The sequence below is a fragment of the Drosophila takahashii genome, chromosome 2L, assembly GCF_030179915.1.
Source record: "Drosophila takahashii strain IR98-3 E-12201 chromosome 2L, DtakHiC1v2, whole genome shotgun sequence".
Taxonomy (NCBI): domain Eukaryota; kingdom Metazoa; phylum Arthropoda; class Insecta; order Diptera; family Drosophilidae; genus Drosophila; species Drosophila takahashii.
Genome location: NC_091678.1, coordinates 3,448,568 through 3,474,032, shown reverse-complemented (window position 1 = coordinate 3,474,032; position 25,465 = coordinate 3,448,568). Strand labels below are relative to the sequence as shown.

The 25,465-nt window shown below is 42.3% G+C and overlaps 7 protein-coding genes across 10 annotated transcripts; 4 read left to right on the top strand and 3 right to left on the bottom strand.

Moving 5' to 3' along the window:
• Window positions 1-429: 429 nt before the first annotated feature.
• On the top strand, window positions 430-4,412 carry Sec5 (secretory 5). 2 transcript variants are annotated; one of them, XR_011418721.1, is made up of 5 exons: window positions 430-632; window positions 692-1,306; window positions 1,801-3,628; window positions 3,692-3,922; window positions 4,273-4,412. XR_011418721.1 is itself a non-coding variant. In XM_017148643.3 (4 exons), exons 1-4 carry the CDS (start codon window positions 524-526, stop codon window positions 3,828-3,830), a joined length of 2,691 nt encoding a protein of 896 aa, XP_017004132.2. In that variant the 5' UTR covers window positions 430-523; the 3' UTR covers window positions 3,831-4,105. The 2 variants fall into 2 exon arrangements, 1 of the variants encoding a protein (XP_017004132.2); XM_017148643.3 differs by lacking the exon at window positions 4,273-4,412 and having other exon boundaries at window positions 3,692-4,105.
• On the bottom strand, window positions 4,305-6,405 carry LOC108062124 (uncharacterized). Its single transcript, XM_017148664.3, has 3 exons — window positions 6,175-6,405; window positions 5,862-6,118; window positions 4,305-5,291 (listed from the first exon to the last, which is right to left on the bottom strand). Exons 1-3 carry the CDS (start codon window positions 6,245-6,247, stop codon window positions 4,305-4,307), a joined length of 1,317 nt encoding a protein of 438 aa, XP_017004153.2. The 5' UTR covers window positions 6,248-6,405.
• Window positions 6,406-6,741: 336 nt separating this feature from the next.
• msl-2 (male-specific lethal 2) lies at window positions 6,742-10,081 on the bottom strand. Its single transcript, XM_017148642.3, has 3 exons — window positions 10,035-10,081; window positions 7,848-9,903; window positions 6,742-7,788 (listed from the first exon to the last, which is right to left on the bottom strand). Exons 2-3 carry the CDS (start codon window positions 9,613-9,615, stop codon window positions 7,388-7,390), a joined length of 2,169 nt encoding a protein of 722 aa, XP_017004131.2. The 5' UTR covers window positions 9,616-9,903; window positions 10,035-10,081; the 3' UTR covers window positions 6,742-7,387.
• Window positions 10,082-10,252: 171 nt separating this feature from the next.
• On the top strand, window positions 10,253-11,824 carry ND-PDSW (NADH dehydrogenase (ubiquinone) PDSW subunit). Of its 2 annotated transcripts, XM_017148631.3 has the most exons (4): window positions 10,253-10,376; window positions 10,462-10,562; window positions 11,262-11,537; window positions 11,607-11,824. In XM_017148631.3, the coding sequence occupies exons 2-4, from the start codon at window positions 10,481-10,483 to the stop codon at window positions 11,726-11,728; spliced, it is 480 nt and encodes a 159-aa protein (XP_017004120.1). In that variant the 5' UTR covers window positions 10,253-10,376; window positions 10,462-10,480; the 3' UTR covers window positions 11,729-11,824. The 2 variants fall into 2 exon arrangements, with proteins under 2 accessions (XP_017004120.1, XP_070075466.1); XM_070219365.1 differs by lacking the exon at window positions 10,253-10,376 and having other exon boundaries at window positions 10,445-10,562.
• Window positions 11,825-12,023: 199 nt separating this feature from the next.
• On the bottom strand, window positions 12,024-14,994 carry Pif1 (Pif1 DNA helicase). The gene is made up of 2 exons (XM_017148630.3): window positions 13,954-14,994; window positions 12,024-13,459 (listed from the first exon to the last, which is right to left on the bottom strand). Exons 1-2 carry the CDS (start codon window positions 14,896-14,898, stop codon window positions 12,410-12,412), a joined length of 1,995 nt encoding a protein of 664 aa, XP_017004119.2. The 5' UTR covers window positions 14,899-14,994; the 3' UTR covers window positions 12,024-12,409.
• Window positions 14,995-19,029: 4,035 nt separating this feature from the next.
• Window positions 19,030-21,320, top strand: LOC108062025 (putative polypeptide N-acetylgalactosaminyltransferase 10). Its single transcript, XM_017148518.3, has 4 exons — window positions 19,030-19,544; window positions 19,598-19,940; window positions 20,005-20,418; window positions 20,671-21,320. The coding sequence occupies exons 1-4, from the start codon at window positions 19,072-19,074 to the stop codon at window positions 21,301-21,303; spliced, it is 1,863 nt and encodes a 620-aa protein (XP_017004007.2). The 5' UTR covers window positions 19,030-19,071; the 3' UTR covers window positions 21,304-21,320.
• A 509-nt stretch (window positions 21,321-21,829) lies between these two features.
• Window positions 21,830-25,333, top strand: Pgant4 (Polypeptide N-Acetylgalactosaminyltransferase 4). Of its 2 annotated transcripts, XM_070215343.1 has the most exons (5): window positions 21,830-21,860; window positions 22,020-22,608; window positions 23,166-23,508; window positions 23,565-23,993; window positions 24,209-25,333. In XM_070215343.1, exons 2-5 carry the CDS (start codon window positions 22,064-22,066, stop codon window positions 24,872-24,874), a joined length of 1,983 nt encoding a protein of 660 aa, XP_070071444.1. In that variant the 5' UTR covers window positions 21,830-21,860; window positions 22,020-22,063; the 3' UTR covers window positions 24,875-25,333. The 2 variants fall into 2 exon arrangements, with proteins under 2 accessions (XP_070071444.1, XP_017004142.2); XM_017148653.3 differs by lacking the exon at window positions 21,830-21,860 and having other exon boundaries at window positions 21,888-22,608.
• Window positions 25,334-25,465: the final 132 nt, after the last annotated feature.

Genomic DNA, 25,465 nt, shown 5'->3' with positions numbered 1-25,465 from the left:
ATAAAAAACAACCTATCCCACTTGCTATACATGACTTAATAAATTCTGATGCTAATTCAAGTCAACTGGGAAAGGTGGTATTGGTATATTTTCAGAAAATACAATCAATATCCATTGCTCTTTTACTAATATCCCTTTTGGAAAAGGGATTTTCATCAAACTGAGAATTGTAACAAAACTATTTCCTTCTCGTCATGTATTTTGATGTTTTGAGTTTTTCGATTTTTTACTAGTAGCACACCGATTAAAATAGAATTCCTCGTTTTATGAAAATTAAGAGTTTATTAATTATTATAGTCGCATCTCATAAATAAATAAATATTTTAATTTTTTTTATTTTCCGATGCTCATTTTCAATATCCGCTAGAAAAGCCGGTTCTATTTGGCTATAAAAAAGCTAAGCTCATAGCATCGCCGCTGAACTAAACTAAGCGTTTTCCAACACTGCGTCATCGCAAAAAAGTTCTGATCTCTTTTGTTTTTATTGAATTTTTACCAGTTTTTTCGGGTAATAAAGCTATTAATGGCCCCGCAGCCGGTGGTAACGGGGCTCTCCCCCAAGGAGGGTCCACCTGGCACCCGCGTCATCATCCGCGGCGAGTTCCTGGGCACCCGGGTGCAAGATCTAATTGGTAGGCGTAGTCTTCCCCCGAAATAAACCCACTTTTCTGATGACTTTCCCCTATTTTAGGTTTAAAGATCTGCGGTTCGGATTGCCTGCTATCCGCAGAATGGAAGTCGCCCAACAAGATCATCGCACGCACGGGTCCGGCGAAGGGCAAGGGCGACATCATAGTGACCACCCAGAGCGGCGGAATGGGCACATCCACGGTGCAGTTCCGTGCCTACCACGAAACCATTGGTCCGCTCAAGGAATCTGCCGTGTGGATAGAGGAGTCGCCCTCGCAGAACTTTGCCTGGGGTCGTCGCACTTTAGCCCAGTCGGGATTGACCCAGGAGGATCCTTTGGGCCTCTCCATCGAGGGCAACGAACAGAAGATTCCCGAGGATTTGCGTGATTTGTTTCCCGAGGCCTGCGGCGATCTCTCCCAAGAGCACTTCTCACCCTCGTGGTTCCTGCTGGAGAATCATCTGGCCACCTCTTTTGAGGACCTGAAGGCGGGACTGTCTTATTTGAAGCGCAAGGTGGAGAGCCAGAAGGAGGGCCAGTTGTCCTTCCTCAAGTCGAATGCGGGCTCGGTGATTGACCAGCTGGACACGCTGATGAACATTAGGGACAAGCTGCAGGAGGATGTCAAGCTGCATGGGAACGAGACGCTGAATGTACTGGAAACATCCATTGAAAGTGAGTTTTTCTCTTAAGAGAATCCTACTATCCTATCCTATTACACACTGTAAAAAAACTTGTGTAAAAAAGTTATTGACTTGTGTGTAAAAAATTGTATCCTACATTTGATAGAAACATAGATAACACACATACATATGTCATTTGTGTTATTTACTCGACGTGTTTTTTACACAGCGTGTTTATAACACAATGAGTTTTTGACATTAAAGTGTCAGAATTATATGTTTAACTGAAAAATGCACGTTTTCTAAAGTATAAAAATTAATATAAATGGTTAAGACTAACATATATTCATTTTCCCTTTGATTCGTTAATGTCAGTGAAATATAATTTTCATTTGCGTTAAAAACACATTGTGTAAAAAACACAAGTAACAATTATTTTTCACATTTTAACACTTTTGTATTTGACACACATGTCAAAAATTTTGCTCACACTGTAAAATAAAATTTTTCATGTTTTTAACATGCGTGTCTATCTCCCTCTTACAGACTCCATCAGCGAGTCGCAGAAGATCTTCACGGATGTGCTGGTGCGCAAGGAGAAGGCCGACTCCACCAGGTCGGTTCTTTTTGCTCTCTCACGTCACAAGTTCCTCTTCTGCCTGCCCAATTCGGTGGACCGGCGGGCCAAGGCGGGTGAGTACGACATAGTTGTGAATGACTATTCCCGCGCCAAGAATCTCTTTGGCAAAACGGAGATTCCCATCTTCCGCAAAGTCCTGGAGGAGGTGGACCACAGGATACTGTCCATTCGGAAGCAGCTGCACGAGAAGGTGGTCAAGATGCCGCAGAGCGTGGAGCAGCAAAAGAAGCTGATTAAGGCTTTGATCAGCTTGGAGCTTCAGCAGAGCGGCACGCCCATAGGCGAAAAGCTGAGGAATATCGATCCCGCCTGGGATGCCATCGAAGCGAGGGCCAAGTACTTAGAGGGCACCTTCCGCCAGACCTTCGAGCAGCATGCCAACAAGGATTCGAGTGCGCAGGAGAAGGTTAAAAGCAGGGATCCCAGCCAGGCACCCAGTCGTGTGAACTTTTGCGAGGAACTCTGCGACATTGCCGCCTCACAGCTGCCGGATTTGTGGCGTCTGGGGCAGCTTTACTTCACGGGAGAGCTGCGCGGTCCACATGATCCCAAGCCGGGTGACTTTAAGCGAATGATCCTGAACGCCATTGAAAAGTTTTGTGTCTACTTGAGGCTCGCTATCCTCATTGCCGCCGATCAACGTTCGCTGCGCCAGTCGAGCGGCCTTTCGTGGCCCATTGGCTCCGCCTCGGCCACGCATCAGTTTCTCCCCTGGATTCCGCAGTGCCTGCGCTTCACGAGAATAGCCTATGCCACGCTGATCAGCTTGGATTTGCCCTCAGAAGCACTGGATATTATACAGAAACTAATAGACGAAGTGCGCCTGTTTTGCTTCTCGATAATCTTCAAGCGAGCCACGGATCGTTGCAAGAAGCTGGGCAGCCAGGAGTCCTGGGAGCTGGGCGTGGAGGAGTATCCAGGTGCCACCTTGCTGCCCGCTGCCCTAGAAACCCTGCTCATTGAAACCCTAGACGAAGTGCAGTCGGTGTGCATGCAGCGGGAGACGCGGGAGGGTAATCTCCTCGAGCCGCAGTCGGATGGTCAAAGGGAGGTTACGCAGCGCCTGCAGGAGCTCCTCTCCGCTTTTAGTGGTGTAATAGAAGAGCTGGCCTTTCACTCGCACGACGAGGAGACGCCCACGCACAATGTATCCCAGCTGCTAGGATTTCCAAATGCCCAGCAACCGGATTCGGTGGCCGGAGGAGGAGGAGGCGGAGCAGCAGCTGTCACCTGGGAGCAGCGGATGCTCTGCTGCCTGGCCAACTATGCGTACTGCAACAAGAGCTTCTTTGCTCGCATCGGCGAGATCTTCGTGCGCTACGGCTATCCACTGCCCACTTTGGCCATCGAAACAGCTCGCTACACGGTGAATCAACTGTTTACCAATCTCCTAGAGGAATATGTGGAGCACAAGGGCGATCCCCTCGTGGGCACCATAGAGCCTTCCATGTATTTGGGTCGCTTTCAGTGGGATCACGAGATGGAGATCGGCCAATTGCGTCCATATGCCCACGAATGTTGCGATAATCTGGTTGGGGTTTACTCGGAGATCTACAGTATTTCACCAGCACTTTTGCGTCCGATTCTGGAGTCCATTGTGCAGACCATCTCCGAGGAGCTGGCCCGCCTGATGAGCTGCGTCCAGCGGTTTAGCTTCACGGGCGCCATTCAGGCCCATGTGGATATCCGACTGCTGAGGGATTCGCTGGAGGGCTACGTGAATGAAACGGCCAAGTAAGTTGGCTTTATAAAATACCTATAATCCTATAAAATAGCTCATACTCTTATCCCTTGTAGAAACTACTTTATGGAGGCACTGGAGGCCATCAATCCCCCGCTGAGCGGCGAGCAGAAGCGCAAGGCAGACGAGATTCTGGAGCGGGTGAAGCGCAACATGCGACTGCAACTCCTTTGCTTTAGCGTGAGGGATCCCTAGGAACATTCCACATAGACTAAGCCTAAACTATATAACTTGTGATTCAAGGGATAAATCTTTATTCGAACAGAACACAGAAACTATCTTACAGGGTTCGAAATTAACACACATGTTAAAAACATGAAAAATTGTATTTTACAGTGTGAGCAAAATTTTTGACATGTGTGTCAAATACAAAAGTGTTAAAATGTGAAAAATAATTGTTAGCACACACAGCTCCCTTGTGTTTTTTACACAATGTGTTTTTAGCACAAATAAAAATTACATTTCACTGACATTACATCAAAAACTCATTGTGTTAAAAACACGCTGTGTAAAAAACACGTCGTGTAAATAACACAAATAATATGTGTGTTATTTATGTTTCTAACATATGTAAAATACAATTTTTTACACACAAGTTAATACCATTAAACATGTTAATAACACTAGTTTTTTACAGTGTGTGTTATTTTCCGAAATCTGCTATCTTATTTACAATCCTAATATCTTTGGATCAAAGTTAAAGTCATTCTGCGCCATATTCTTGATCACCTCCTCCACATCGATCGAGTTGAACTTCTCCTGGACGCGCTGCTTGATGGGATTCTCGATGGCGTCCATGATCTGGTAGCGCAGCAGGTTCGGGATCACATTCACAGCGAACTCCATAATGTAATCCAAGGTGCCGGCTCCATCGCAACGCACCTGAATGTTGCCCATGTCGAACTGCAGGTCGGTTATCTGCGCTCGCTTGCGGGTGTCCAAAGATTGACTTACGCCCACGGTGGCTCGGATGTGCTGGACGGTGAACTGGACATGACCGACGCGGGTCATCATGCCCAAACCCACCTCCCATTGGCCAGCTCCCGTGATTTGTTGGGTTCCCACCTGCAGAAGCAGCGACACCGTCTTGTTGGCCATCCCGGCGGTTATGTTGCCCACCCGATAGAAGCTCGAGATGCCATTGATCCATGTGTGAGCCAGCTGAACACTAAAGACGCCCATGGTGCGATTCACATCGGGCAGATGATACGGATCGTAGCCCTTCTCCCGCACCATCTTGCGGGCCATCGCAATGGCGCTATCCAGCGGGGTTATCGAGTTGGGCAGCCGGCGGTCTCCCAAAGTCTTCTGGATCATCGTGTCGATCTCGCTGCGCAGCTTCTTGTCCGCCTCCTGCAGCATAAATGGCTTCATGGCATCGAAAACGAGATTGGGTGCCCCATTCACCACGCTCTGGAAGACGCTGCCCACCAGGCCGAGGTTCTGGAAGTCCATGGTCATGTCCGAGAAGGTGATATCGATTTTGATGCGGTCCACGGCCAAGTGGCCATCCCGTTCGACGGCTAGAAAAGCAGTGGCTTCGGCATAGACGTTCTTCAGGACCACAGTAAAAGGACCACTGCCCTTCGAGAAAAAGGAGCTCATCGTGTACTGGCCCTTGCACAACATCTGATCCAACTGGAGGCCACCATTGAACTGGAACAAGGAGTGGGAATTAAATATAAAATATATTCTTTATTAATATAGGAGGATTCGGAAATTGACACACATGTTAAAAACATTAAAAATTGTATTTTACAGTGTAAGCAAAATTGTTGACATGTGTGTCAAATACAAAAGTGTTAAAATGTGAAAAATAATTGTTAACACACACAGCTCTCTTGTATTTTTTACACAATGTGTTATTACCACGACGTGTGTTTTACACACTGTGTTTTTAACACAAACAAAAATTACATTTCACTGACATTAACGAGTCTTATATGGCACTATTACCCATTTTAAAGAATATATGAATTGCTATACTCTAGAAAATCGTGCATCTTTTAGTTCAACATATAATTTTGACACTTTAATGTCAAAAACTCATTGTGTTAAAAACACGATGTGTAAATAACGCGAATGACATGTGTGTTATTTATGTTTCTAACATATGTAAAATAATGTCTTGTACACACAAGTCAATAACTTCTTTTGAACTTTACACTCTTAACAATTTTTTTACAGCGTGTTTTATTTTCCGAACCCTGTAATATAGTAACTCACCCTCATCTCCTTCAGGTCCAAATTCATTTTGTCTATGCGAAACTTGGACAGTCCGTAGGCCTTCACCTGCTTCATGTCCAGATTGACCATGCCCATGCTCTTCTTCACATTCGGCACCTCCAGGGGATCGGGCACTGGGACGCCGGGCAGACCCTGCGGATCCTCCTGCTGGAAGTGCGCCAGCATGGCCTCCACCTGGGCGGCTACGTTGGCCTTGCTCTCCTCGATCCTAAGTGCGTCATTCGATTCGCTGGCTACTGCTCAAAGGTCATTATAGTTACGATTGAGCTGGGATCATCAGGATTTGGCTCACCTTCTCCGGTTTCCTGTGACTGAGCAATGTGGCAGCACAGACCCACGAGTACAATCACTATCAGTGACTTCATCGGGGATTAGATTGAACTTCTCTGCTTATCAGTTCGCGGGGAAAAACAACAAGGAAAAGGCAGCCTCCGTTCGCGACTCGCGGCAAACACGCACTGCCGACTGGCGCGTTAATCAAAAGATAATGATGAGCTAAGCCAGCAGGCGGCGATCCGCTTATCTAAGGGCGACTCTTCGCCGCGGAGCCCCTGATTAAACTCGGAATTGAGAACGAGTGACTTAAGTGAGCGGAAACGGTGCTGAATTGGAGAGTCTGCAGTCTGGAGGCACTCAATTCTCCCGCTCTGAAGTAGGATTGCGTTCCAGAAATCTCGAAAGACCTTTTAGATTTAGGAAACAGCACTTTGTAATCGAAGATTAAATTTAAACTTCTTATAAATTCAGAATAACTACCTATAACTTTATAGTTACCTTCAATTCTTTAATATTTCCCTACACATATTTCCAGAATAACCTTTCAAAACCCACCCATAACTTTAAAATCACCAAATTCTTTTAGATTATCAATGCTCATATTTATTTGCATATTTGTTTAATATTTTAGTTATATTTTCGCATATATATTACGGCTATATATGGCTTGTTTAAATTATTGTTTCACGTGCTCAAAAAAATTCATGCTCAAAAAAATGTCTTAACCTATTCAAAAAAAGTTTCTTAGCCTAGGAAAAAAATTGTTTTTTTTTGGCTCACAGCAACCGCATTTTGAGCAAAGCATTTCGTTAAACGAGAATTATTCTTTAGTTTTTCTGACTATTGCTTTGCCCTTAAATACATATTCTAGTTTTTTTTTAGCGGCAGCTGAAGAATTGCTTTACATATTTATATGTAAGTCACATGGCTTAATACTATACGACTTGTTGGGGTTGTTTAATAACTAAACAAAAAAAAATTGAGTTTTGGAAACGTTTGCTGGTTGATTACAAAAAGGGTGGAAAGTCCTCGGGAAGAAGAATGCTCCTAAGAGATAATTATAAGTTGATTTGAGATACAGGAACTATACAGGTTGAAATAAATATGCTACAAACAGGAAAAATAAGAGGATCAATGAGGATCAACACTCAGTACATGGGAATAAAAAAAATGGAGATACAAAAAACATTCCAAGGACAAAACAACATCTACAGATCAGTTTTCCGCGCTTACAAATCATCCGAACCGGACATTATCTCCTCGAACAGCGAGTGGGCGTTGTCAGTGACCGACGATCTGTCGCCAGCGGCAGAATTGCTCCTCGATCCGCCACTGACAAGCTCGTCCACGGTGTCCAAAGCCGAGAAGTTGGCCCTTCCCCGCCGCGTTCGAACTTTCGAGGTTCTGAACTTCTTGGCCGGCGGCTCGATGACGATCGGAATTTCGGGAGCTGGCGGCGGTGGTGGCGATAGCGATGGCGGCGGTGCATCCGGCACGGGAGGCGGCGGAGGTGGCAAGATGTAGGCGAATTTCGTATAGGAACCCCGCTCATCATTTAGCTGCACTTCGACGCCAAGGCAACCAACTGCGACGGGATCAACGGGCTTGTTGCCCTGGAAGAGATTGAAGCCTGCAAAGGGTTAAAGAGTTAGTTAGTTGATGATTTAACTGAGCTATTTAAAAGCCTACCCTGCATTTGTCCATGCTCGTTTTGCATCACCACCACGGGATGCTCGGCCATTAGCCAGTTGGGATGTGGTTCCAAGGTGATGTTGCCCGTTGGCGGAGGTTCTGCAGGTGCTACTGGCTCCTCTGAAGGTTCTACTACTGGCTGCTCTGGTTGTGCCTCCTCTGCAACTGCAAAATCCTCCTCATCATCCTCAAGATCGCTCTCCACAAAGTCCTCCAGATGGGGATTCTTGCATCCCACGCAATTGCAGCCAGCGCAACTGTTGTAGTTCTTGTAGCAGGGACATCTGCCATTTCGGCAGGTGGTCAGCGGATTGGCCGAGCCAGAGACGCCGCAGCGGCACTTGGCCTTCGCCGGCTTCTCATTGCCCTCCGCTTGCTTGCCGCCGCGCACCTTGCGGAAGGCTCCCTTCCCCGCCTGCAATTTGGCTTTAATTTCTGCCGGTGCGGGTTCGATTTTAGCTGCCTGGGTGGCTTTTGGAGTGCGAGTTTTCTTGCGCTTGGCCGGGGCTTCCTCCTCCTCCTCCAGCTCCTCGTTGTTGGGCTGCCAGTCCTTGTCTTGCGCTTCCTCGGGAGTTACCTGCTCCTCCTGCCACTCCGTTTGCACCTGGGACAGCTTTCTTTTGTGGGTAAGCTGTTCTTCTTGGGGAATTTCCTCCTCCGCTGGCAAAGGAGGCTCTGCAGCGACTTGTTCTCCCTCCACAACCTCCTCAACGGTGGCCAGAGGCTCCTCCGGCTCAGCCAGCTCCTCCTCCTCCTCAATTTCCCTCGCCAGCACAGCCAACTGAGTGGTGGTGGTGGTCTCAACAGTTTCCACAGTCTCCACGGTCTCCTCAACTTCAGCCAGCACAGCCAACTGTGCGGAGTTGCCCATCTGCACCACCTGGCCGATCTGCAGTTCCTGAGGATCAAAAGGCGTCGAGGCATAGGAAACAGCAAAGGTTGTGCTGTTCCCGGGGAAACTAGACACAGAAACGGCATTGGACAAATCCACCTGATCCGGCCAAGCGTGCTCCATGAATCCCGATTCAGAGGACTCGGTGGCGATGACTATCTGCCCGCCGGCCATCTGGTGATGCAGCAGGCCCATCCTAGAGCCCGTGGGCAGCAGGGGCAGTGGCGAGTAGTGACCCTGTTCCGCGGTGGCCGCCGCCTCAGCCTCAATTTCGCTGATATTCAGGCGGTGATGATCGTAGGGGATTTCAGGCGTAGTTGCAGCCGTTGTGGGTGGAGTCTCAGCGGGCAGCGAGGAGGGTAGATCCTTGAGAAAGGGTAGATCAGGCTGGGGGAGAAACAAATCTCCCGTATCCGAGATATTTGAGCCCTCGCGTATGAACTCCTGAGTGGTCAGAGGAGGCAGCTTGATGCGCGGCGCCAGTTCCCTGGGAAGTTGAGGCTTCAAACCCGCCAGCTGCCCGTAGAGCGAGGAATGCATCAGGTGGACGCACAGCGTCTTGTAGCAGAGCAACTGGGTGCCCATCATGCGGTTCTCCTCGTAGGTCCTGAAGTCTGAGCAATCCTCGCATTGCGAGCACTGCGGAAACAAACGTTTCTTGCCGCGCAGGCACAAACGACACACATTGTGCTGGCATCTCTTGCCCTTTGGAGTATATGGATCCACCAGGAGTTGGCAGCAAACCACGCAGGAGAGGAGCTGCCGGAGTTCACCGATCCCCGCATTTAGCTCATCCACGCGGCGCATGGAGAGATTGGAGGTGGAGCGCAGGGAGAGGCTTGTCACCTTCAAATACGCCGATGTGGCCAGCATGGTGGCTATATTCGTGTGGCCGCAACTGTACGAGGGCCGGCGTTTTCGTTTTGTTTACCACCCAGTCGCCCGAAAACGTGAGACTCCGCTGGCCAAAACAGCCTCCTCGGCTACCTGGTGGCCTCCTGCCGTATTACCTGTATTATCCTGCCGCTGGGTACCTCAATTACACATCCTTGAACGCATTTAATCCTTGAATTCTTGGAATTCCTTATTAAATCGGATTATTTTCACAGGAACGCTCTTTTCGGTTTCACTTTTTTCTTCGTTGTTTGCGAATCCTTAACACTATGTTTCACGTGCAAAAAAAAAAAAAAATATGGGGGTTTATGTTTGAGTGGTCTCAAGGCATCGTAAATGGTTTGCACTGTACAGTGCGCACTTGAAAATAAAAATAATTTAACTTAAAAAAAATTTACCCAAGCGAGTGCTGAGCGTAGCAGTGTGACCGCAGTGTGGCCAAAATACCAACTGTGGGACCGTTTTAGGCTGTGGATAAAAGACAATTTAACGAAACAGCTGATTAATTAAGCCGATTTTACAAATTAATTTTAGAAATATTTGTAGACCTCGTATATAGTCAAGGAATTATAATTATTTTCCTTGATTTTCTATTTATGTTTCTGCAATAATAGCGAGACAATTAAATTATTTCCATGTTCCATTATCCATTGTTCCTTAATCCCCGTTAGCTCGCAGTTCTACATTTTTCGATTATCCAGCCTGCGGTCCTACTAAAAATTGTACACTAAGTTTTTTAAGTAATTATGGTTTTTTAAGGTTTTTCCCGTTAAAGGAGCAGAAAATAATTAGATTTATAAACTTATAGTTATCCTTATATTCCAGGTGAAAGGAAAGCCACAAAATGCCGGAGCCGCGCAGTCCGATGGCCAGTTTCGCCGAGTCGGTGCTCAATGTCATCGATGGCCCCATAACTTGGTTCCGCGGTACGTAATCCTTAAGGATTGGAATCCACTATGGTCTCAGGACAGTCCAGACCCTGTTTAGATGGTTTTCTTTTAGCCAGGGAAGCGAAAAAGTGGAAAAACTCCTGGCAATTACATAATGACATAACCTCAATACTCCGGAGCATTTGTTTTTGTTTACACTGATCTGCTAAAATGCTAAAACCTAGATTATCTTGGGATTATAGTAGAATAAGGTTTAGGAAATCTTAGAAGTCAATATAAAGAGATCTGTTACCATGTAAATATTTAAGCTGAAAGCCGGATAAAGTCATACTTGATTTTTTCTTGTCATTATTTGAATCAAGATCCTGTCCGTTAAAGTTTCATGTCCGTACGACCAAGTTATACTTGATTCTTATCTGATCATCATCATTTTGAATCAAAATCTTGTCCGTTGATAAAGTTTTTCAATATTTTGCCTTTAGATAATCTATTGTTACTTCAATAGCTACCCACGTTCCAAATTTCATAACAGTACGACCAATTATAAGATCAGAACAGAGATTTTTAGGACCCATGTTAATCATATGAATTTTATTTTCAATATTTTGCCTTTAGATAAACTATTATCATTTCAATACCTTTCCACATACCAAATTTTATATCAGTACGACCAATTTTACGATCAGTACAGAGATTTTTAAGATCCATGTTAATAATATAATTTCTACCCCTTAGAGAGCATTGTGGAGCCGAACCAGGAGAAGCAGAACTGGTACCACCAGCGCTTCCGTCGCGTCCCGACCATCGATCAGTGCTACACGGACGACGCCGTCTGCCGCTTTGAGGCCGATCAGCAGTTCCGCCGGGATCGCATGGTGGACAACGAGATCGTGAACATTCTGCGCCAGCGCTTCGAGGACTGCACCCTCTACGAGGCCCCCGATCACATCGTCAAGTGCAAGCCGCTGCTGGAACAGTACGAGAAGGCCACCGAGAACTGGTTCATCAAGTGTGAGTGGATAGTCCACTATATTTAATCTTCAATTTGGCACCTTAATGAACGCTGAACCCCATTTTTAGATGGCGACTTGGGTGGCTATGCCAATGCCAAGACCGCTTACATGAAGCAGAAGCATCGCCTCATCTGGGAGCGTCGTCATGGACCCGTGGGCAGTGGCATGAAGGAGGAGGCCGCCCATTAAGCACTGCTTTTATCTGAGCCGATGTTTTCTAGTTTCATTATCCGTTATAACTAAATATACACGCCCTGAAATGCTAATCCCAAGGATTGGGCTGAATTTCCATTGTTTTGAGTGCGGAAAATTAGGAATCCCCGGCAAATACTTTGGAATTTGATAGGTCAAAAGGTTTATATGATATATATATAGTAGATCTGTCTGTCTGTCCGCTTAATTTAAATGAAATTTAAATCATTTGTCTAAAGTTTTTATTATTCAAAGCCATTAAGGCAAATGTTCATTTTATAATTGTGCATAATACTATTTTCTAAGGTCTTGATGATAAAATATTAGCTAGCTTAAAACTATTTGAGACAATAAATTCTCAAGAGAGAAAGTCTTTAAAGTTATCAAGTCGGTGTTAAGTTTATAAAATTCACAATTCTATTTGGTTTTTAAGACTCCAAGAAATTCACAATAATTGTTGATGAAATCTTGAATTAATTCTTTTGTTAAAAAGCTGAATTATTTCAAAGAAGCATCAACTACTAATCAAGAAATAATTTTTCGTCTCTTTAAAAATTAATCAATGGTCCAAAAACCATTTCCTTTCTCTCTAAAGAAAGAAGAAATTACACTTTTCCTAATGGAATGAGATAAAACTCTCTTTTGTGCTACCATTCAACTAGGGATTAAACTTAAAGCTCAACTAATCGAGACCAGTGGCTTGTTGATGAGACTCTTTTTGAGCTTGGCCAGTGCGCTATTTGCGGCCTTGCTGTCTCCTGGCTTCTTGTCCTTGTTCTTCGGGCCCAAGGGAATCATGGTGGTGTCCATTAGCTTGCGTCGGAATCCCTTGTAGAATTGCAGCACCTGCGGATTGGCCCACACTTGCTTGGCATCGAAGTCCAGGATGCGAATGGATTGCAGGGACTTGGCTCGCGACAAGGCTACATAAGCTTGTCCAGCCTCAAATACTTTCGACAGGGACATTTCCACGCAATCGAGCGTTAAACCCTGACTTTTGTGGATGGAAAAGGCCCAGGCCAACTTCAAGGGAACCTGACGACGTGTAATGAGGCCTCCTGTGGCGGTTTTTATGATCCACTTCTCGTGCTTGCACACGTATTCCTGGTTGTTCTTGAATCTAACCACAGGGAGATCCTTATCCATGCGAACTACCACGCCGCGTGCTCCATTCACCAGACCATTGGATATGTTTATGTTCTTGAGCAGCATTACCTGCGCATTCACTTTCAAGTACAATTGCGAGGGAGCCTGAATCTGTTGATCCAGCGTTTTGGTCATGCCCGCATCCGAATCATCAGCCTTGAACAGAATCTTGTCCCCCTCAAGATTCTCCAACTTGGACTCGTTAATCGAATTGGCGTCGTTGGTATGGGAGCACAATTGAGTGGCCAGAATGCCGTTTCCCTCGATTTTCTGCTTCGAAGTGGCTGCCAGTCGAGTGGTTATCGAATCATTCACATGACCTATACGTAGATGGTTCAGGATCTTGACAAACTCCGGATCCGATTGACGATGCACCTGCTTCAGCTCGTAGACACACTGGATGCAGGTCTCCCAGGCGCTGGACTGAAAGCAGAAGCGCTGCTGCGGCGATGCAGAGGGGGCAGAACCAAAGTCCGCTTTAATAACCGGTGGCAGCTGCAGGAAATCGCCGCACAAGATGAGCTGGATGCCGCCAAAGGGTCGATCATTGCGACGAATGTGTCGGGCAACGGCTTCGATTTTCTAAAATAGAGATATAAGGTGTTTAAATCAGGGTTTGGAAATTGACACACGTGTTAAAAACATGAAAAATTGTATTGTACAAAAACTAAAGTGTTAAAATGTGAAAAATAATTGTTAGCACACACAGCTCACTTGTGTTTTTTACACAATGTGTTATTAACACGACGCGTTTTTTACACACTGTGTTTGTAACACAAATAAAAATTACATTTCACTATATGTTAGTTTTATATATGTTAGTTTTAACCATTTCAAAGCACATATAAATTCCTTTACTCTAGAAAATCGTACGTTTTTCAGTTCAACATACAATTCTAACACTTTAATGTAAAAAACTCATTGTGTTAAAAGCACGCTGTGTAAAAAACACGTCGTGTAAATAACACAAAAGACATGCGTGTGTTATTTATGTTTCTAACATATGTAGGATGCAATTTTTTACACACAAGTCAATAACTTTTTTTATATTTTAACAATTATGGAGAAAATAATACCTCGAAGAACTGTCCATCCACCATGGAGATCTCGTCGATGATCAGCCGCTTGCACTTGCGCCATGTCTGGGCGCTTACGGGTCGGGCAGCCAGCTCCAGGCACCGCTGCATGGTGGCGTCTCCACCGCCAATCCCGGCAAAGGCATGCAGCGTGGTGCCGCCAATCAGGCAGGCAGCCACTCCCGTGGAGGCCGTGGCCACGGTGCCATCGGGCGGCAGGGCCGAGATGATCCTTCGCAGCAGGAAACTCTTTCCAGTGCCGGCGGAGCCAGTGAAGAATACATTTTTCCCGGAGGTGCAGGCACGCAGCACCTCCATTTGCTCTTCACTTAGTCTCAGTGATTCATCGGTGGCCGCCTGGTAGAGTTTCTTGGCCGCTGGCAGGCTGCCTCGCTCCTTCTCCTCCCGCAGCTCCTCGAAACGCCTTTTCTTAGACGCCTGCGGCGAGGGCGTGGTCACTGAGCCCTTGGACAGCAGTCCCGCCTTTTTGCGCGCCAAAATCATCTCGGCCGTGGTAACTGGAGAAACCTCTTCGAAGCTGCTGGGTTTCCCGGACATCAGGTGCTCCCGCAGCTTCTTCTGCAGGGAGGCATCATCCGGCTGGGATCCTCCCTCGGTTCCATTCATTTTGATGAAGATTGTGCGCAGGAAGAACATCAAAGTGCCCGGTGGGGCATTCGATAGGTAGATGGTGCAGTTCTCCGCCTTGAAGTTAAACGTGGCCTTGCCCTCCGCCATGAACTTCTTGTGCACCATCAGGTCCTTTAGCTTGAACTTCAGGGGCTTCAGCTTCTCCGGCGTCACCTCCACAAACAATTCACGCAGATCATTCCGCACCAGACGCAAAGTGGCCGTCTTGTAGGCCAGTTTGCGACCCGTAATCCCCACCGCATTGGTCCACTGCATGTTCACCGCACAGGTGAGCACTGCGTCGTTTAGATCCATGGCAGATTTACCTCGTCTTTATTCAGATTTTCGTTTAAATTAGTTTAAATTTAAATTATTAAAAAATCCATGCGCGAAACAGAACAGTGTGAGTTCACGCGTTGTGCTAAGAAATCCCAAAAGCGCATGTGGGAAAATACCAAAAATACTACATTTACCGGGTTGAGGACAGTGACTAGTCACGGTTTTTGTTTGGTATTCTCGAATTGAAACTATCTTTTAAAATACCAAAAAAAACCTTTTAGCCAAGTTCCCTTCCACGATCAGCTGGGACTCAAACCAAGCTAGGATTCTATTTTCCGTTGGAATTTTGAATTATTTTTGGTAGGGATACTATTCTTCATTAATAAATTAATTAAAAATATTACAAAGAAATTTCCAATAGCGGAACGACCCAGTTTCATCATCTTTGTATTATTTATCACCACTTAATAGGTGCATTTGATTACATGATTCATAAAATGAAAGCTTCATTAGCACTGATAAATAAAATGTATAAATAATAATAATATATTATATATAATAATAATATTCAACTGTGAAATATCGTAATTATATTTAAAAACTGTATAATTCATAACAAAGAAGTAGGCTTGGAAAACAAATTTGTTATAAATACACAGAACCAGGGAACGAAAATAACTGTTATTTTTGTTTTTTTAAACAAAAAAATCAACGACAAGGAAGACTCATAAAAAAAAAAAACTATACCACTGTCATTATAAAACATTGTATTTTACATATTCGCAATGATTTTTATTTTTGCAATTTTTATTTAAAACTCAAAAAATAATCGTTATTCTCTGAGTTTTATATAAAAATTGACAAATAACACTTATTCTCTGAGTTTTATTTTCCTCCTGGAAAATAACAGTTATTCCTTGAGTTTTATATAAAAATCAAAAAATAAAACTTATTCTCTGAGTTTTATTTTTTCGATCAAAAATAAAACTCAAAATCGTTTAGTGGCGGCTGTGTAGGCGATAAAAATGTTTTAAAAAATAAGGTATGGTATTTGATCTGTTGGGTTTATTTAAAGATTTTTACCAACTGAAAATAACCACCATAAGTATGATTAATTAATTAATTTACGTCGCGCAAAGGAGAAATCCAAGTTTTAATTCATTATGCGCGGATCCACGGAATGTGATATGGGTAATACATTTGGTCAAGAAAATCCATTGTATATACTGGCTCAGTGGGTAAGTGTAAGCTCCACATATATATATAATATATGTATAATAACAGTAGTTCAACTCTTACAATTTTTTATAATTTATTCATAAAAGAAAATTCGTCTTGTATGTCTCCGCTTAGACGTCAAAATTCTTATAATGTGTTCGTTTATATTCATAGAGTCTAGTATAAGCATCTGCTCCCAAAAAAATAATTTTGAATATTAATATGGGACGTGAAGCCTATAACTTACCGCGAAACTATTTCGATTTTGATGCAATAAAAAATCAATCAATTTGTAAAATATGCAAAAAGAGTTTTGCAGGTTCCTACTTATCGAATTTAAAGCGACATCTTTCGGACCACCACAAAAACGTTCTCGATAAAGACTTGCACGATAGAAAAACCATTATAGAAAAAGACTCGAAAATCAAGTTTTCTGTCAGCATGACTAAAAGTGAAGTCATGGAGGCTTGTATAGACTTGGTAACATCCGAAAAAATGCCGTTTTCGGTGTTGGATTCAGAAGCTTTTACCACTTTAACCGGGCAAATCTTCGATGGTCTCAATATGAGCCCTATTTCATCAAGAAACATAATGACGTTAATTGCCAGGAAGTATAATGAGTTAAAAGACTCTATAAAGTTGTTATTTAAAAACCAAATTATATGTATTAAAATGGATACAGCAACAAGATGTAACCGTGGAATTTTAGGAATCAACGCCCAGATGTATCATAATAACCGGATTTGCGTAAAAACTCTCGGACTTGTCGAACTGCACCAAAGACATTCAGGTAGCAATCTATGCTCGGAAATCGAAGATATTTTAAATGAGTTTGATATTTCAAAGAATCAGATATACAGCATAACCACCGATAATGGCAGGAATATGATTAAAGCTGTGTCTCTTTTAACCGAGGACCCTGCATTTAACATGGATGATGATGACGATGACGACGATCTAATTAAAAACCTGGAATTATTTTCTATCACATCTGTTAAATGCGCTGCCCATACCCTGCAGTTAAGTGTAAAGGATTTTCTTAACAACCCGGAGTGTATCAAATTCATAGAAAAAGTGCGTGCAGTAGTCAAAATGTTACGGACTCCGTCATGCAGGTTTGTATTAATAATATTACATTACTAGATGGCATATCCTTAAGTTTTATAAATGTTTAAGGTATAAGTCTTGCGCCCAGGGATTACCTCTACCCGTCATGGATGTCCCAACTCGTTGGGTCTCAACATACTTGATGTTTCAAAGACTGTTGGATTATGAAGCGTTTTGTAAAAATGAATATAATGATCTATCAAAGTTGACGGCTACTGATTGGAGTATGATCAGAACTATGTGCAATACTTTAGAGCCATTATTCGTCGCTACCAAAAAATTTCAATCGGAGCAAATGTTTTTGGGAGACTTTTATAAGATATGGCTCGAATTAAAGCTAGCTGTAAAAGCGATGGGTACCAGTAATAAGGTATTGGTGGATTGCCTTCAAAAAAGAGAAGATACCCTTTTGGAAAATCATATCGTTATTTGTGCAGTCTATTTGGATCCTCGTATTCGTCGAGTTTTGAATAAAAACCCTCAAGACATAATCAGAGCAAGAAGTCAGCTGAAGCAATTGTATTTACAGATACATGCTGTTTATAACAAAGTAAGTAAAAAGCTTCGGCTTATACATTAATTAATAATTTGGTATGACTTAATATATGTTTTAATTTGATTTGTTTAGAGCGATTCTCGTCAAAATATACCTGAAGATGAACCAACATCATGTTCTAATCAATCGAACTCTCTCCTCAAAGAGTTTCTTAACTCTTTTGAAGATATTCAGAGTGTAGAGAACTCCGACGCTTATGATGAGGACATTAAAAAAAGCCTACAGCGAAATCGACAATTTTTGCCCCAAGCCTATCGATGTAAATACGGATGTTATGAGTTATTGGGAGGAGAAAAAATTCGTATATCCATACCTCTACCAAATGGCAAAAGTGGTACATGCCGTGCCAGCTACCCAAGTGAGCGTTGAGAGGTCCTTTTCTGCTCTCAAGTTAATTCTAACGGACCTTAGATCCAAGCTATCATCAGAATCCATAAAACAACTTTTATTTGTGAAGCTAAATAAAAAGTTTAAATAAATTCCAGCTTAAACCTTACACCACTGGCATTTTTAAACATTGTATATATATGCGTTTTTTAGGATAAAACTCATAATAGTTACGATTACTGTTTGCAGTCTTATGTTATAATTTTTCGTGACGAATGCTGCAAAATATAGACAAAGCTTTATATCTGAAAAAAGGATTTACCCTCAGCTGGAAGTTAACCTCTGTTGTTGTGGAGCTGATACTTATCACTGAGCCAGTATATACAATGGATTTTCTTACCAAATGTACTCACTTATGTACAGTGGTTCGGATATGTAGTGCAGTGGCGGATCTAGGATTTTGTTGTAGGGTGTGATATCAAAACAATTTTCCTTTTATTTTCACTCGAGTGGGGGGTGTTCTATAACCCATATCACATTCCGTGGATCCGCGCATAATGAATTAAAACTTGGATTTCTCCTTTGCGCGACGTAAATTAATTAATTAATCATACTTATGGTGGTTATTTTCAGTTTCTTTAAATAAACCCAATAGATCAAATACCATACCTTATTTTTTAAAACATTTTTATCGACTACACAGCCGCCACTAAACGATTTTGAGTTTTATTTTTGATCGAAAAAATAAAACTCAGAGAATAAGTTTTATTTTTTGATTTTTATATAAAACTCAAGGAATAACTGTTATTTTCCAAGCGGAAAATAAAACTCAGAGAATAAGTTTTATTTGTCAAGTTTTATATAAAACTCACAGAGTAACAATTATTCTTTGAGTTTTACTTAAAACTCATGACATAATGATTTAAAAGCGATTTTTAAAATAAAACTCATAACAGTTACGATCCCTGCACAGAACTAAAGACCTTTAACCCAATATCATAATGAATATAGATCTAAGATTGCTGGTGCGCCTTCTGATCGCCATTCTATTGGCTTCCTTGGTATCCACCATTATAATGGGCAGTCAGATACACAAAAGAATAGTGAATTCCTTGGCAAAGAAAATCAACCAAAGGGATATTCCTATAACGGAAATGCCAACCAGACAGCTCCCGAAAAGAGAGATCCCTAGAAAAGTGGTAATCCTAAGCCAAAATGAATTGGATGTTTTGAAAATCCAGCCCCACGGAAAGTTTCACCTGCCAAATCAAGAAGCTATGAAGGATTGGCAAAGCTGTCCCATTAAAGAGCATCAATGGGGAACGGGATTGGGTGAACTGGGAAAAGCAGCTGAGTTACCGAGTGCTAATGAAAAAGAAGCAGCAGATAAGCTCTATAAACTGCATGGTTTTAATGCAAAACTCTCCGATTTCATTGCCCTTAACAGATCTTTGCCGGATATTCGACCTTTAAGGTGAGTTCTTTAGGTTCCAACTTTAAAATCCAAATAATATCTAATAACTGCAGTTGCTGGAAACGTGAATATCTAGAGGTGCTGCCAAATGTTACTATAATAATGGCATTTCATAATGAACATCTCAGCGTTTTGCTAAGATCGTTAACAAGCATCATTAATCGCTCTCCTCGCGAGTTACTCAAGCAAATTGTCCTCGTGGATGATGGCAGTAATTTACCGGATTTGGGGAAAAAACTTAAGGACTTTGTGGCGATGAACTTTCCCAAAATAGTTGAGATAGTCAGACTTAAAGAGCATCGTGGTCTTATTAAAGCAAAAGTGGAAGGAGCCAAAAGAGCCACCAGCCAAGTTTTAATCTTTCTAGATTCCCACATCGAAGTGAATATCAATTGGGTGAGAATTTAGATTTCATAATTAATTTTAAATAATATTTTATTTAAATTTTCCATTACTTTAGCTACCTCCCCTGCTAGAACCCATAGTTGTAAATCGGAAAATAGTTACCGGTCCCATTTCGGATGTAATATTGCACAAAACATTCGCTTATATGAAGTATAATGCATTAACCCGTTCTGGATTTAATTGGTTGCTTGAGATTAAGGAATTGCCGCCTTTTTACGATGAAGTAGAACTTCTTTCCAGGCCGTATCGCACACCTCTTTTAGTAGGTCCTTTGGCGATTGACAGAAACTATTTTTGGGAACTGGGAGGTTATGATGAAGAGCTGAAACTCGTGGGCGGCGAGCAGTTCGAGATGAGCTTCAAGGTTTGGATGTGTGGCGGAATGTTGCTATATGTTCCCTGCTCCCGAGTGGGACAATTAAACAAAGAACCCAAGACGAGTACAAGGGATAACGATTTAGTGGCCAGGGTGAGTGGATAATCCTCTTTTAAGAGGTAGCTTATAAGCTATAAATGTTTTTTATTTTAATTTTAAAAATATTTTAAAGTTTTGTGTGGCTTTTGAACTGCGTATACGTAATATTTGATATACTAAAAATTACGTATAAGTAATGAGAACTTTAAATATCATTTACTTATTATAATATTGCATTATATTATATTATTAAAACTATAATAGAGTTCATAAAAAATAAATTATCCAATTAAATATTTCCCTTAGAACTTCAAACGAGTAGCTGAAGTGTGGATGGATGAGTATAGAAAATACGTTTACGACTCGAATCCAGAACTCTATAAAAACACGCACCCAGGATCTCTTAACCATTTGAAAACCCTAAGAACATCGCTTAAGTGCAAATCTTTCGACTGGTACATGAACTATGTGGCTGCGGATTTTCTGAAAGCATTTCCTCCCGAGGATCCTTCGCATATTTTATCGGGTTCGATTGAAAGCGTGGCTTTTCCTGGATTCTGCGTGGACTCCCTGCATCAGAAGCACATGAAACCAGTGGTTCTATCCCGCTGCACTGGAAATAAAACGGAACCCGGTGAATCTCAAAACTGGTTTCTAACGGAGGACCATGAGATTCGACTGACAACGAGTGAAGATGATTGCCTGGAAGCGCAGGGACTTAAGTCTAAGTCAGTGTGGCTCTTTCGCTGCCATGGAGACGCTGGAAATCAGTCCTGGTTCTACAATCGCCGGCATCAGTGGATCCAACAGGGCCAAATGTGGGTCTGGTGCCTCGAAGCTCATTTGAACAAGGGCAAAGAATTTGGCAAGGTGTTGTCTAATAATAAATGCGACAAAAATAAGAAGAGTCAGCAGTGGAAGTTTGGAGAAGTGCAATGAAAAAGTGTTAATTAAGTATAGAAAATAAACATTAAAAACATATTTATTAAATTATTGTAAAGCCGAACTTATATATCTTCCAGAGATATATTAAAAAAAATAGTTTTAAGTTTTTAACTATAATACTCTTCCAAAAAAATATGCATAAACTAATTTTACTTATAAGAAAACATATTTGCAATCTATTTTAAATAAATTTTAAACTACCTTTAAAATGTTTACCCCAATATTGTGTTTTATCCCAATATTGTGTTTTATCCCAATATTAAATAAAAAATTTGTTTTAAATTTTTAGACTTTATTACTCTACTCTTTTATAAAATAGTTTTAAAATATTTTATTTATAGGAAACATATTAGCAATCTATTTTAATAAACTTTTAAACTAACTTTTAGATGTTTTGAAAATTCTAGAATTTAAGAGTTGACACCATTTCCGAAAACCCTAATTAGTTCCGAAAATACCCCAACAGATGTCGCCACCGTGACGCGCGATAATTTGAAATCGCATGCTGATGCCAAGTTTATTATCGTTCTTTTCGCCCGACTTTTGCTCAGGTGAGTGCGGGATCTGTCTTCACTTACACGTCACTGATTGATAGTGGAGAAGCGTGTTTTTTGGCCAACCGAAAATTGAACTTACTCCGCCACCTTCTTATCACCGAATTTTGCCCCACTCAAGTAGCAATTACACTAATGGCTGTGCTTTTTTGCCAGGTGTCAGCTAGGCAGCCAGGTAGCTGCTCCTCCGCTGCATCGCCATGCCAGCAGTCAGCACTTTGGACTTCCGCCGGCAAGACGTCCACATGGCCATGAAGAGGAGATATGTGAAGCGCCTGGTGCGCAAGGTGGTCCTGTTTTTGGTGGTCATCGCCGGTGTTTCCCTGGTCACCACCTTGATTGTCGAGCGGAGGATGCGGCAGCCGACGGAAGTGGGGGAAAAACTAGATCCCAATGGAGATCCCATAACGCCCGTTTTCCGCGCAGCCAATGTACATCCCTTGCGGAAGAAGCCACGTCCTCCGTATCAGGATCGCAACTCCGTGGTTGATTTGCCCAAGAGCGACAAACTGGAGGGTTTCCGGCTACCGGAACCCAAGGGAGAGCGCAAGGATTGGCATGATTACGCCGCCATGGAGGCGGATAAAAAACGAACGGGTTTCGGTGAACATGGAGTGGCGGTTAAGATCGAAAATCCCGATGAAAAGCAGATGGAAAAAGAAATGTACGAGATGAACGGATTTAATGGTCTCTTGTCGGATCGAATATCCATAAATCGATCGGTGCCGGATGTCAGACATGAGGCGTGAGTATTTTTATGATATGATATTATGGTATAATATGAATTCTAGCGGTCTTTAATTAAAGATAAATTGATCTCTAAAATTCAAAATTATATTATAAGCTTACATTTTTCATCTAAGGATTATGTTACACTTCTAAACATTAGATTTCTAGCGGTCTTTAATTAAAGATAAATTATTATCTAAAATTCAAAATTATTTTATAACTTTGAACTCTTTAACATTTTTTATCTAATGATAATATAATCAATCCACTTCCAAACATTCGATTTTAGCGGTTTTTGATTAAAGATAAATTGTTCTCCAAAATTCCAAATTATATTAAATCTTAAAATTTTGTATCTAAGTTCTCTCGAATTCGAGTATTAAGAATATGTTTTGCATATAATTCGAATAATACCCATAGTTTAATTAATATTAAATTCTAATATTTGTTATATAATATTTATTTGTTTAGTTGGAAAGAACTAAAGAAAAGTTCACATTTTTTACTTCCTCTAAAGATTCCGCAGTATGTCTATTATTAGAACTAATATTTCTTATCTATTTTGTATTGTAGTTGCAAAAAGCGGAAGTATCTGGCCAAGTTGCCCAATATCAGTGTGGTTTTCATTTTTTTTAACGAGCACTTCAATACCCTGCTGAGATCGATCTATAGTGTGATAAATCGCACTCCCCCGCAATTACTAAAGCAAATTATCCTCGTGGACGATGGCAGCGAGTGGGAGAGTCTAAAGCACCCATTGGATGAGTATGTGGAGCAGCACTTCCCAAATCTGGTGACTATTGTGAGGAATCCGGAGAGAAGAGGTCTGATTGGGGCGCGGATAGCTGGAGCCAAAGTGGCCATAGGTGAAGTAATGGTATTCTTTGATTCACACATCGAAGTTAACTACAATTGGGTAAGGTTCTTTTTGAAATACATTATAATAAGCTATACTAAATTCTGATATTTTAGCTCCCCCCGCTGATCGAACCCATTGCCATTAATCCCAAGATCTGCACCTGTCCCATTGTGGATACCATTGCACATGGTGACTTTTCCTACTCGGGTGATTATAAGGCCGGAGCTCGCGGTGGATTCGATTGGAAGTTGCTGTACAAACAACTGCCCGTTTTGCCCGAGGATGCGGTGGACAAGTCCATGCCTTATCGCAGTCCCGTGATGATGGGCGGCCTGTTTGCCATTAATACGGACTTCTTCTGGGATCTGGGTGGCTACGACGATCAGCTAGACATCTGGGGCGGTGAGCAGTACGAGCTGAGCTTCAAGATCTGGATGTGCGGAGGCATGTTGCTGGATGTTCCCTGCTCGAGGGTGGCACACATATTCCGAGGACCCATGAAACCGAGGGGCAATCCAAGGGGCTTCAACTTTGTGGCCAAGGTTGGTACTTAACAGCAGCACTATTGATACTATCGATGGTTTTAAAATTAATCAAAATAATCATTTTATTTTAGATGTAATTTTTTATTTCCCTTAATTTTCGGTAGTATCGATAATATCGATTGTGACCACTATCGATAGCCAATAGTGGACACTATCGATGTTTTTTTACAACCCTAGTTCTTAACTGATTTTCCATTTTATTATATTTCTAGAACCACAAACGAGTAGCGGAGGTTTGGATGGATGAGTACAAGGAATATGTGTACTCCCGTGATCATGCAACCTACGATGACCTGGATCCTGGCAATTTGACCCGTCAACTGGGAATTCGAGAGCGGCTGAAGTGCAAGAGCTTCCACTGGTTCATGACGGAGGTTGCTCCCGACTTCCTGGTGAAATTCCCGCCCGTGGAACCACCATCCTATGCCTCTGGCGCTATACAAAACAAGGCAAATCCCGTCTATTGCCTGGATAACATGGGCTTGAGTGCCGAAAAGGCGGTGGGAATGTTCAGTTGTGCGGATAACAAGACCCATCCGCAACCCAATCAATTCTGGGAGCTCTCCATCCATCGAGATTTGAGGATGAAGCATCAGGATTCGATATGCTTGGATGTCAATGAGCCGCCGCCGAATGCCACCGTTTGGATGTGGAACTGTCATAGTCAGGGAGGCAATCAGTTCTGGTTCTACGATCGGGAAACCCAGATGTTATTCCACGGAGAGCATAGAACTCGTTGTATGGAGGGACTGGTGGAGGATGGCATTGCCAGGGTTGTCGCCAATATTTGCGATAGGGACAACGGTCGTCAGAAGTGGGAGTTTGGATTCGTTAACCACACCATGATGGACGATTTCCACAAGGGATTGAAGTATTGAAGTAGTATTTCTTTTTTTAATAAACCACAACCACACACCCACTTAAGTAACCACACGGGCCACATGTCGGATCGACTAAGTTCGGGGACCTCGATCGTCACGGGTGTTTAGTTCATTGATCGTTGTGAAGGTTTCAGGCGAAAAAAGTTCTCCAAGTATATTCCATTTTTCCATTAATTCTTGCCCCATGCATTATTGATATACGGCAGCGGAAAGTGAAAGATCTGGACGATCAGATCGCAATCGTAGCGAAGATTCTGTCCGATCGCAAGCCACAAATTTTGTTCTTTATTGCTGTCTTATATTATACACTATGTTTAGGTATCCGTGTTTCGAAGAGATCTATTGTAAAGTTGATTATGTATGAGAGTAAATTATTTAAATAAATCATTAAAGATATTAATTATTTGTTTTTAAAAGGGAAATTAAATGAACTATTCCTGATCACAATATATATAAGGGAAAGATAACGGGTCCTTGGTAATATTAACATTATTATATCCTCAAAAAATTTATAATATTTAAAAAATCTCTAAAATTTTTAATAGATTGTTTAAAGCGAATAAATGAAAGTGTGGTAAGGGTATTTAA